This window comes from Bidens hawaiensis, unplaced genomic scaffold (genome assembly GCF_021521415.1).
Source record: "Bidens hawaiensis isolate Kalapana, Puna unplaced genomic scaffold, B.hawaiensis_p1.1 tig00010985_1, whole genome shotgun sequence".
NCBI classification, from domain to species: Eukaryota; Viridiplantae; Streptophyta; class Magnoliopsida; order Asterales; family Asteraceae; genus Bidens; species Bidens hawaiensis.
In genome coordinates this window covers 112,129-124,131 of record NW_027491850.1, presented here as the reverse complement: position 1 = coordinate 124,131, position 12,003 = coordinate 112,129, and the positions used below count along the sequence as shown (strand labels likewise).

The 12,003-nt window shown below is 37.8% G+C and overlaps 3 protein-coding genes across 3 annotated transcripts; all 3 read right to left on the bottom strand.

Moving 5' to 3' along the window:
- Window positions 1-1,543: 1,543 nt before the first annotated feature.
- On the bottom strand, window positions 1,544-2,593 carry LOC143536923 (putative F-box protein At3g16210). The gene has a single exon (XM_077030803.1). The coding sequence runs from the start codon at window positions 2,591-2,593 to the stop codon at window positions 1,544-1,546; it is 1,050 nt and encodes a 349-aa protein (XP_076886918.1).
- A 4,011-nt stretch (window positions 2,594-6,604) lies between these two features.
- On the bottom strand, window positions 6,605-7,663 carry LOC143536922 (F-box/kelch-repeat protein At3g23880-like). The gene has a single exon (XM_077030802.1). It carries the CDS (start codon window positions 7,661-7,663, stop codon window positions 6,605-6,607), a length of 1,059 nt encoding a protein of 352 aa, XP_076886917.1.
- A 1,792-nt stretch (window positions 7,664-9,455) lies between these two features.
- On the bottom strand, window positions 9,456-11,627 carry LOC143536921 (uncharacterized). Its single transcript, XM_077030801.1, has 2 exons — window positions 11,105-11,627; window positions 9,456-10,564 (listed from the first exon to the last, which is right to left on the bottom strand). The coding sequence occupies exons 1-2, from the start codon at window positions 11,625-11,627 to the stop codon at window positions 9,456-9,458; spliced, it is 1,632 nt and encodes a 543-aa protein (XP_076886916.1).
- Window positions 11,628-12,003: the final 376 nt, after the last annotated feature.

The window sequence follows — 12,003 nt, the reverse complement described above, 5'->3', positions numbered from 1 at the left end:
ATTTGTTAAAGTGACAATTAAAAAGAAAGTAAAAAAGAGAAATGAGTACAAAATAAAAAAGTGGTTTAATGAGAGTGGTGAAGTAGAGTAGGAAACTTGAGAATCAAAAGTGTGTCCAATTGTTGATGCAACCCAAGTCCGTTTTAGATATTTTTGAAAGACGTGTTAATTTATTATAATTAACTAGGATAAGTGCCCGCGCGTTGCTGCGGGTACACGTAAGTTATCTCCTTGTATTGATTTGTAGTGTTTGGTTTGGTGTGTAATGTGCGCAATTTATCTCCTTGTATTGATTTGTAGAGTTTGGTGTGGTGTGTAATTGTTTATCAATGTGAGCGCGCCGATGTATGTGGATATGGTTTGTTAATGTTTTTTTTGGGATGCAAGGGGGTGTAGTTATATTATGTGAACTTTAGTTTTTATGTACTTAAATCTCTGTATATGTGTGTTATCTTCACAAGACTTGAACATCTAGAACTTCAAACATTTGTCAACTCAATCTGAATATAAACATGAGTGGAGTATTCTTCCAATACTTAATTTTGAAGTGTGAAAGACTAAAATAAACATTGATAATCAAATATCCAGTCGAGGCCCTTTCTTGCAGGTGGTATTGTTTAACATTCGCAATCCATATGCCAAAGAAATTTAACACTGAATAAAGTTCGGCCCAACCAGACGTACCCATAGGTCGATTTTATACCAAAACTTTCATTTGAAATTGCTTCTTTACCAGATATGAATTGAATAAGACGATCGAAAACTGTAGATATCCTTTTTTTTGTTCAAATGATTGGATATATAATATTTGCAAAATCCGCTTAATATGAGAAAAAAGGTGTCAAACAATGAGTTAGTCATGATCAATAATATAGTTGACAATGCCTCCAACTATACATGGCATGTGCGAAATTGCATTAACAACGAGTATTGAGAGGCCAAAACATGAAACTAATTATTCTCAAGACAGTTTATGATAACTAAAGAGGGCAACTTAACAAAAGGTTCATACAACAAAATTCTGATAAATTGATACTCAATAAAAATACTAAAGAACTAAATAACCATGTAACCCTTTGTTGTGTGCTCGCGCAAGTTAAGCTTTCACCTACGCATCCAAATATTTTTCCTTTAAAAAGATTAATCGAACTCTCTATTAAAGAAAAAAAAACAATTACAATTCACCAAAAGGCCAAAACTATTGAGCTACATAAATATGATTGTTGATGCCGCATTGCTGAATCATGAACTGATAAGTTACATTTATTTTAAAAGGAGGTAGTAAGGGTAAGACACTTAAAATGGTTCTTTTACGATGTTGGTTTAAGTCGGGTGAAGCAAGTAAAAAAAGAAATAAATAGGGAGAGAGGAAAGTTAGTTTTTGAGTTTGACCTATTAAAGATAGTAATAATAATAAGACATCAATAATCAAGCATCCAAACAAACGAATCATCAAGTTGTTGTAGAAACAGGTAGTAAGTGGGAGATAGTAAAAATGGTTTATTTCGGTAACTGCGTATATTAAAATGGAAAGAAAGTGACATCATATAGCTGGTGCAACAACGGTTTCCAAGTACACAGCACCTACACCGCCATGAAGTGAGTTGACGCTGTGGAAATATTCAAGGGGCCTCATATCAGTAGCGATTTCATAAAGTGTCCGTGAGTTACTCATGACAAACCATTTCCCATTTGTCACGTAGTGTGTAATTGAGCACCATAAACGCTCTGGTATAGGAGGAATGGGAGGAGGGGTGAAGAGATTGATCCAATGGTCTTGTCTTAGGATCCATAGCTGGAGTGTCCGATTTTGTAGACCATTTGTAACAATCATGTAAAGATCATTTTTAATAGTAAGCATTTTGGTTTCAAGAACACCATTTGTTTGAACTTGTGGGAATTGTAGCTCTATCACATGGCCAGTGAAGTAATCGAATGAAATGATAACATTTTTACCTTGTATCAAGGGTTGGGTAATTGTGTAGTACACGGTTCTACCACATTGAGTCCCAATGGACCAACAGAATTTGCGGTCTAGGTACTCTACTTTTGCTGGGAATGGTGTTTCCGTCCAAGATGCTAGTAAACGAGAGTATACATGGGCTTCGAAGGCATTTGATTTTCGGATCACGTGGATGACTTTGTAGTCGTTCAAATGGTCCCTGAAGAAAGCAACTGTATCTGTGGAGTCTACAAATATGCCTCGGCTAATAAAGTTTGATAATGTCTTGTAGGCAGTAGTGGTAGGATTCCATAAGAAAATTTCTTGTGTATCATGTACCCAAGCACATAATAGGCCATCCATGTGTGAGAGGATGGAGATGCATGTAATATCTGGGTAGAATGGGCATGTGATGGGTTTCCCTGGGCCGTATTCACCGTTTGTGAAGTCAATTGGATGAATAGTTCCAATGAGGCGATGGATGACAAGTGTTTTTTGGTTACTCCGAAGAAATGATCGATACAAATGGAGTTTTTCAAAATTTTGGGTTGATAGTAAGCCGCACCATTCCTTGCATACAACCTTAAACCGCCCAACGACTTTTGCTGGTAGTCTTGTGAGTATCTCAAGAACAACCGCGTCAGGAGACATCGCAAACACGAGGTGGGAGGCGTTTGTGGAGCCTTTAATCGATATATCTAAGTAGGATAACAAACAGAGTATCAAATACTGATAATCATCAAGTTAATAACAAGGATGTAACATGTAAATTCCATATTAGGTGACAGGACACATTATTAGTTGGATTATGAGTTTCTCATAACAAAAATTCATAATATAAAAATACCAACAGTAGTTAATCTGTCATAAAGAATCCTTTATTTTATTCTATTATATTACCCGTACCAAACCTACCTAATTCGATGCAAAGTACAATGAACACTAAGGTGCTGTTTGTTTGTGAAGACAAAAACTGTCTGCAATCTGATTTCATCTGATTTCATGTCTGCAACTGAAGATGTGGTCTGAAGGTCTGCAATCTGAATGAAAACATACCTGCTTTTGTGGTGTTGGAACCTATGACTGGAACCTTTAGTCATAGTATTATAGGAGAAAATTTGTAACGGCTCGTCATGGCAAGTAATAATATTGAATAGGTGTTCAATATAACATTTAATTGATTGGAACATGGAGATGAATGGCACGCTTTTATTGTACCATGATTAATAACGGTCGATTGGTTGATTGCAGAACAATTCAATTTTATAAACAACCAAAACCGAAGAAAGATTAGATTAGGAAACACTGTAACCATATAATAGAAGACGACAAAATCAATTGAGGAGAGAGAAAGTTAAGTATGTCGTTAACAATGGTAGTATATAGAAGACATATATGTATACAAATAGGTTGGGACATCAAGGGACAAACAACAAAATTTATAGTTCATTAAACCAAGTAAAACATAAAGAACACAAAATTCTAAGCTTACATGATTATTATTATTATATAATAATATATATATAATAATGGGGATAAAAGGTAGAAAGTGAAAGTTTGTATGGAAACAAAATCATTATGGGGTTGCTAGAGTCTCTGTATAAATAATGGCTTGTTTTCCTTTATAGTATGGCAAAGAATAGTACGAGTCGTCGCCGTCCTTAGTCGTGTCTATCTCATTTGTAAATCCATCATCTAATACAGCCATAAACTTGCCGGTTGTGGTGATGAATGTTATGGTCACCCCTGTTAGCATAGGCCTTATTGGAGGGAATACCCATACCCTTGTCCATGCATGTGATGTCATCTTCCATAAATCTATGGTCCAGTACGGGAAACCGTGAGTAACAAACATGTGGAGGTCATTGTGAATGATAAGCAAATGAGCATCTGTGGGTGTTGTTGGAAGTTTTGGGAAGGTTGTGTTATTGAGTTTCTTTGTGTGAGCATCAAAAGCCAACAACAGAACACGTTGTGTTAAATTTTCGGGTTCCACAACAAAGTACAAAACTCCGTTGTTGAATGTTCCAGTTTTCCATTGATGGTCCTTTGTTCCCAGATAGTATTCGTTTAGGGTGCCAACTTTTTTCCAGAACCCTGATCTTGGAGAGTACTTGTATAATTTTGTGATATCGCGGGGTCACGCTTTACATGTAAGAGGGCATATGCATTTGGATGTTGTAAGTAGAATCCCACAGTGTTAGATTGTGTATTGAAAATGCCTCTGGTGGTTGTGGTAGGTAGAGTTTAAAATGCGTTTGTTAATGGGTTCCATATGACCAACTTATTAGTATTGCGACAAGATAAACATATGAGGCCATTAAGAGTTGTAAGAATGTTGACTTCTTGAGGATATGCCTCGTCGGTAGTGAGACGACAATATTGGACATAGGATCCGGGAATGCTGAAGTAAGGGAGTAGATTGTGGTGCACCACGGTTTGAGCACTATAATTTTTTGGTTGTAACTTCTTTGGAAGTAGCGAGAATGGGATGTGATAAAAAAATTTTTTGAAAGTAATGAACGCCATCGTTTGCATACGGTCTTACATTGGGCTACACACTTAGGTTGGAGCCTTATGAATATGTTGTACACCAGTATATCCTTATATGGACATTTTTAATCGAAGTCGGACGGGGTCTGTACGTATGTTTGGTACATGTTTTTGCACTTTTACGCATGCCTTCCATGGGGATTTGGATCTACATCAAAAGGTGTTGTATGTTAAAAAGCCTGTGTGAAACAATATAGAATACAAAACAACAATGAATATTATTAACATAGAACCAAAGTTTGAATACGTGTATAGATATATATTTATCATAATATGGTCTCTAAAGTCCTTTACCAAATATGCTAAAAGTTTACCATAAGTTTAGAGTACTTAACAACAAGAAGCATTGCTACAACAGGTGTATGTTTCATGAAGTTAAAAAGTGGTGTGGTGTCATCAAATTATAACAGTGAGATATTGAGATATATTGTGATTTTCTCCTTCAGTTCTAACATATGAAGCAACTCGAATTCAAACACATAATAACATATAAGTAATTAAATCTTATCATTACAACAGCTGCAGTTTCTTTCAATTAGTTAAACCTAAATAAATCCTACACAAAACAGGTGGTAGTCATTTGAAGGTAACTAACATATGTGTTTTGGAATTCAAGATTTATCACTAATGCTAACTTAGTAACTCGTAGAAATAAGTAGTAAGCAAGTGAGGATAGTATCTATGAAGTAGTAGAACTATACAAATAACATAGCTAAAGGATAAAAAGAGTATGCATAGAGAAAAGAGGATGGAATGAAAGCATACCTACTTGTGTGGGGTTGGAACGTATGACTGGAAGGTTTCCTCATGATTATTATAGGAGAAATGTTGTAACGGCTATGAATTGCATGGTTTTATTGTAACATAATTGATTGGTGATTTTGATTGCACAATGATGTGTGTTGGGAGGTTGTTAATAACATTCAATTGATAAGTTACATGTAAGAAGAATTGTAGACAGAATATTTGTAGCAAAGTGTGAGAAGTTTGGTTATGAGGAGTGGGACTATGTTGGGGGTGCTGGTGAATATGAAAGTGTCTCATTGAATTCATGTATCAATATATGTATTAAGTTGTGAGTAAATGGAGTGTGGGTTTCATTTGTATTGAATATATAGGAATATAAATTGATGAGTTATTATTATTTATAATTAATATATATGTGTTTAATAGTGATTATATTTTCTTAGAATGAGGGTATAGGTCCAAAGGGTGTTAATTGGATACATGCTCCATTAATTATGATTTAAGTATAGTTAATTCACGTAGGGTGAACTACTGAAGTAGTGGGTGGGACTTTGATGAAGTGATGAAAATAGTTCAACCAGAAAGGGTTTGAAAATGAAACATAAATTATGATTGTTTTCGGTCACGTGGGCGTATTGGGTTCGTTTTGTTGTATACAGGTGAGGGCTGCTGGCTTTGAAAATGAAACATAAATCATGGGTGTTTTCGGTCTCGTGGGTGAAGTTGGTTTGTTTGTTATATAAAGGTGTGGGCAGCTGCAGATGTTGGGTTTTCGAGTTGGGCTAGTAGCTTACTAGGCTGACTGCTGGTTTTGAAAATGAAACATAAATAATGGTTGGTTTCAGTCATATGGGCATATTGGGTTCGTTTTGTTGTATAAAGGTGGGGCCTGCTGCACATGTTTGTGTTTCCCAGTTGAGTTTAGTAGCTTACTGGGCCGACCTGGCTGTTGGTTGTCTGATGTATTCTTGTTAATAAATATTGCTTTTGTTTGATGTTAACAAACAATTAGTTTGAAAAGTAAGTTGGTATATCAACAATAAGTAAACTATCATGAAGATGATAATAACTAAGTAAACTATCATGAAGATGATAATAACTCTGTTGGTGCTGTAATACAAAGCCTAATTCAAGATAATTGTTACAAGTAGAAGAAAGTAAGATCATTCCTGACCATGATATGACCTTGCATTTTAATCATCACAACCTTATTATATTGCAAATAAGTAGTGCAACACTCCACATATAGTTATTAGTAATTACCATAGTAAGACGGGTAATTTATTAATTATTAGTAATAATAACCTCCACAAATGATATTATTTTAAAACCAACAATACACATAACTTGTGTTTTAGCTCTTTAAAAACTTGGGGAGACAATACTCTCCACGTAGACCATGCCTCGATGCCCACGAAACCAACTGACTGGGTAGAAGCATTCGAAGGTATTGTTGTCGATTGTTATTTCATAGAGTTTATTTGTCCCACTTATAACAAACCAATTTCCTTTTGTCATGTAGTGTGTGATGTGTAGCCACACTGAAAACGAAATTGGTGGTATTGGAGGGACTGAAAACATGCTAACCCATTGTCCTTCCTGAAGGGCCCATATTCCGAGGGACATATTCTGCATACCAGTTGTAAGGACCATTTGGATGGTGTTCTGGACGTTTGCTAGAAGTCCTTGGAAGATGCCAGATGATGAGACAAGAGGGAAGGGCAATTCAGTAATGGCCTTTGTGAGGGTGTCAAAGGCAATTACAACATTCCTACCAACAACCCAACACTCGCAAATAGTGAAGTATAAGTTGGTCCCACAGAAGGTGCCTGGTGAGATGTAAAATGTGCGTTTTGCATATTCAGGATTAGTTTGGAAGGCGATGTTTTGCCAGCTCCGCGAGTTCCTGGAGTAGACACTAGCTTTAATAGTAGGTGGTGTTTGCGTTATATGAATGATGTTGTAGTCGTTTGCTAGCCGTTTGTATAATCCCACTGCACATGCATTGTCTGAATAGTAGCCATGTCCAGCAGTTGTTGACAGATGGGTGTGTGCAGTAGTAGTTGGATTCCACAAAACCATTTCCCTGGTTTCATTCAAGCAAACACACAATAGACCATCCAAGTGTGCTAGTATTTCTACATCCTCGAGGCCGTTCTGGAATGGGAAGGTATTTATTGTCTCTGGACCATAACTGTTGTGTTCCAGGTTCATTGGATAAGTTGAGTAGTTGAAGTCACGTATTAATATTGTTCTTTGGTTTTTGGCAATGCACAAGCGGGAGTAGTGAGCGTCCTCAAACTGCGGTGTTGATATCATGTCACGCCATACGCTGCACACAGATTTACATTTAAGAACGTCGATGGCATCCAAACATGTTTGTATGTAGAAGATTATGATGTCTAGAGGTAAGTTGGCCATATTCGTGGCCAGTAGTTGTACCTGCAAAGTTGAATGTCTAATGTTAGAATGTCAAAAAAGACAGTAGTAAGTCTGAAACATTGCAAAGTTAGTAACAATGAATGCAGTGAGGCGGGTCTAAAATCCAAGAAGTTAAAATATGTGTGTCAGTAACTTCAACTGAACAGAATACGTAGAGGAAAGTGGAGGTAACGAAAACGTACCGATGGTGATGCAATGGTTGTGGGGTTGGAAGCATATGTGCAAACTTCGGTCATACTTATAGCATTGGAGCCTTTAATGTCATTAATAATAACCGTTAATAATTGTTGACCTTAATGGATTGTGTGTTACATTTTTTTGATATAGGAATATAAATTGATGAGTTATTATTATAATTAATATACGTGTTTAATAAGAGTGGTTAATTTGTTAGAAGGATGATAAATGGGTATTTATATTTCTTGTAACCGAAATTGTCAATATCATCATGTAACTAATTCAATAGTAGTAAGAATTATATTATATATATCATATATATATAGAAATATATAACTGTTAATGAGTTATTATAATTAATACGTGCTTAATACGTGTGGTGATGTTGTTAGAAAGATGGTAACGGTGTGTTTATATATCTTGTAACCGAAATTGTCATTCATTGTATGGTTCAATGGGTATTAATTGGATATATAAATTTATGTGTTCATAATATAATTGAAAATAGATATGTTAATAAATTGACTTGCAAAACTAAAGCATAATCAGAGAAGAAAATGTAATTTGAATCACATTTAGCGTCAATCAATCTCATATTACGAGTGTAAATATTTTTGAAGTTAAATTAAAATATAGTAATTATTATAAGTTACATTTCAGTCTTGGATTTTCAACAAAGTGTAATGCACCATAATAAAGCAACTGTAAACAGGTCATGTAAATAACCAAACTAAACAAAAACAAAGCTCCAAAGGATTTAGGTTGAGTAATTCTGTAGTGTGTTATTTGCAAAAGGCCATCGGACTCGGCCCCATGGATGTTATTACATGTTGATACTTGATATCACAATTACCTAGAATAAACAAACAGAAACCTGCAAAAGTTCAATAAAAGTGCCTTTAGGTGTACTAAACTCACACCTTAATAGACAGCAACAGAAGAATTTGAAAAATGGTTAGTATAAGGTGATTGAGATTGGTTAGATAAGTATAAGTGTTTGTGGACGTTTGTTAGGAATGTGATGTTGGAGTGTACTTGTTTTGTGTATAACGCAGGTTGTTACTCCTGTAAGACCTCGCGATACACAACATTAGAGGTGTACACACCAGGCTCAGTGAATTCCTTAGCTGGTTGAATCAGAACTTTGGTGTTCTCTTGTGAGGTGCCCCGTGACAATGCAACGTACAACTGGCTATGCGAGAACACAGATTCTAGTAGGTATATACCTACGTAAGGTAATGTTTATCCCTGTGATTTGTTGATGGTCATCGAGAAACTGAGTCTTACGGGGAACTTTGTTCGTTTAAGTTTAAATGGGAACATGTCATTTTCAGATACGGTGAGTGGGATCCTTGGTAGAAACACTCTTTATCCTTGGTATTCTCCAATAGATATCTCTGCACCAATCACATTACGCTGGAAGGATTTGCATGTTCCGTTGCAGAGGCCATTTGATAGGTCAATGTTTCTTAGCAACATGATAGGACATCCTAGCTTTAACCGTAGTTTGTGAGGTGGCATTCCAGTAACAATGAGGGAGTTGAGGAACTCAGTTGGATATAAATTTTGGGTGTCATCCTCCTCCGTGTCAAAACTATAGTAGATTTGTTCCTCCCCTTTCGTATATGTCAATCATATGATCATTAATGCGGTCGACATCCTCATTTTTAGTAGTCAATATTGCACGTGAAGTCATGTACTCGGTGGATCTGGCATTTGCCTGCAGGTCAGGGAATATGGTGTTAACCAATTCTTTAATGGATGCCTCCTGAGTGGTAAAGGGGATTGACATGTTCTGGGGGATTCGGATGAACATTCCATCTACACACAGTTCTTTGCCATCACCAACTCTTAACAGGTATTCTGAGAACCATGGATCGTTTAATGCGCGCATGTTTATGGACAGACTACGCCTTTTAGTAGCCGACCACAGGGGTGACATGGGTAGGCTGGTATCAACAATCTGTGCTCGGGTCCCCCTTTTCACAACCGGTAGTACTTGCCGAAAGTCGCCACCCATAACTATTAATTTCCCACCAAACGCAGCACTAATTGATGTGATGTCCTGCATTTTGCGGTCAACTGCCTCTATGGATTGACGTTTAGCCATTGAGGATTCGTCCCATATGATTAACCGGGCTGAGTTGATCAACCTAGCCGTTCCACTCTGGTTTGATAAGCCGCACGTTGAGTTGTTAGTTATGTCAAGTGGGATTTTGAACCTGGAGTGGGCAGTCCTACCACCGGGCATGTTATTTGCAGCAACACCTGACGATGCCGTTGCAAGTGCAATGAGGCCACGACTACGGACAGTAGCTAGCAACGCCTTGTACAAGAAAGTTTTCCCAGTTCCCCCAGGTCCGTCTATAAAAAATAAGCCTGGTATCTGATTGTCAACATGGTACAGTATCTCATCATACACCACCTTTTGGTCAGAGTTAAGCGACCCTATCTCCTGTAAGTGTGTGGGGTCAACCACGATATCCAACTCTTTCATCGTTTCACGATCTGTTATGTCAAGCCCATTAGTGTCATTTGTGAAGTTTGGTAGATCAAAGTCAGCTTTTGATTTTCCCATAGACTCTAGGTACCCCATGATCTCCTGGAGGACGATATTTTGGATGTGGCTATCATTTGTACAATGCCTACGATGATCCTCTGAGAGGTTGTTGTAATGGTCAAGCCATAGTTTGCGCACATCCCCTGGTTCACAAAAAACCAGAATTGTGGCAAATAATCGGCGAAGGGCACTGGGGAACTGGAATAAGGCAGCCTCGTCAATGCACTGTGATAAGCTGTTATGATTTGCAATTAACCCTCTCTCTAAAGCGGCTTTGCGAAATGTAGGGTGTTCCACGCTGTCCACTGTTCGCAGGTCTTCAAATGAACACTATCCTCTAACATGTGTTAGAAGCAACCGCAAGAAGTACCTTTCACCTTCTGCAGAACTTGTAGAAACAATGCATCCTACTTGTGGTCTCTGAGACCGAGGATTCCATTTGCGGGTGGCTTTATTCTAGATATAGTGAGCTGGGAAGTCTTTGTACAAGTGTTGTCGTGCAGCCGTGTTGGAAGTGTTCATTTTGAAAAAAGCAGTTAGCATTGTGTATCTGTCCCTTTCCCGGTCAACAATGTGTGTCAAATTTGCGTTTTCTGTGAAAGTGACTGTTTGATGGTTAGGCAAGTGAAGCTGTAATGGTAATACAGGAGGGCTTATTTATGATAGGGGGAATGAAAATATACGCCACATTGCCTCCGATGGTGATATGTACCGTGCGTCTTGAAAGTCTCTTATTTCGTTGATAACAGCCGTTTCATTATCGGGGTTTATTTCAATAACTTGTTTGTTATGTCCCTTATAGATATACTTGAACAGATACTTGACAGACTTTATGCTGGAACATATCTCGAGGTTAATGTGGCAATTCAACATCATCAAGAGTTTTGGGTTATATGGCACAACCCATCTGTTATCCAATGATGATTGTCCCTGTACATGAACTGTTAAGCCGGTGTCTCGCCTTCGATAAAGTGGGTATGCGTCTTTTCCCTGGGTGGTGTGTTTGTTAAACTGGCGAGGGTAATGGAATCTGCATTTCTTTGGTTCTCCTTCCATACACGGGCTACTCATTCGTAAGGCCCCACACGGACCATGTATCATGTGATTGGTAACAACCGCATGAAGTTGTGGGTGTGTTTGAGGGTTTTCAGCGCAAACAAATTTATCATACTGATCAGCAGTCCGAATCTTGTGGAGGGGGTGCATTATCAAAAGGAAGTGGGCATGTGGCAAGCCACGCTTCTGGAACTCAATAACATGTACGTGTGCTTTCACCTCGCCCAAAATGTGTTGCTAAAATAAAAGGGCCTTTAGGTCCTCCACTTTTGCGCGAAAAACTCTAGAGACAAGATCTGGTTTGTCTTGTGCCTGTTGTCCTGGTTTTAAATTTTCAGAGATTTCTGGCCACTGTGGGTTGCACGTCATTGTCAGAAAGAAGTCCGGTTTACCGTCATCATGCACTAATGCCATAGCGTCCAGGAAACGTCGTCGCATATCACGAGGGCCACCTATGAACGTGGCTGGCAGAAGAATCCGCCTACCAATGCGATTTGGCTGTACGTCACCTCCATTTACGCAATCG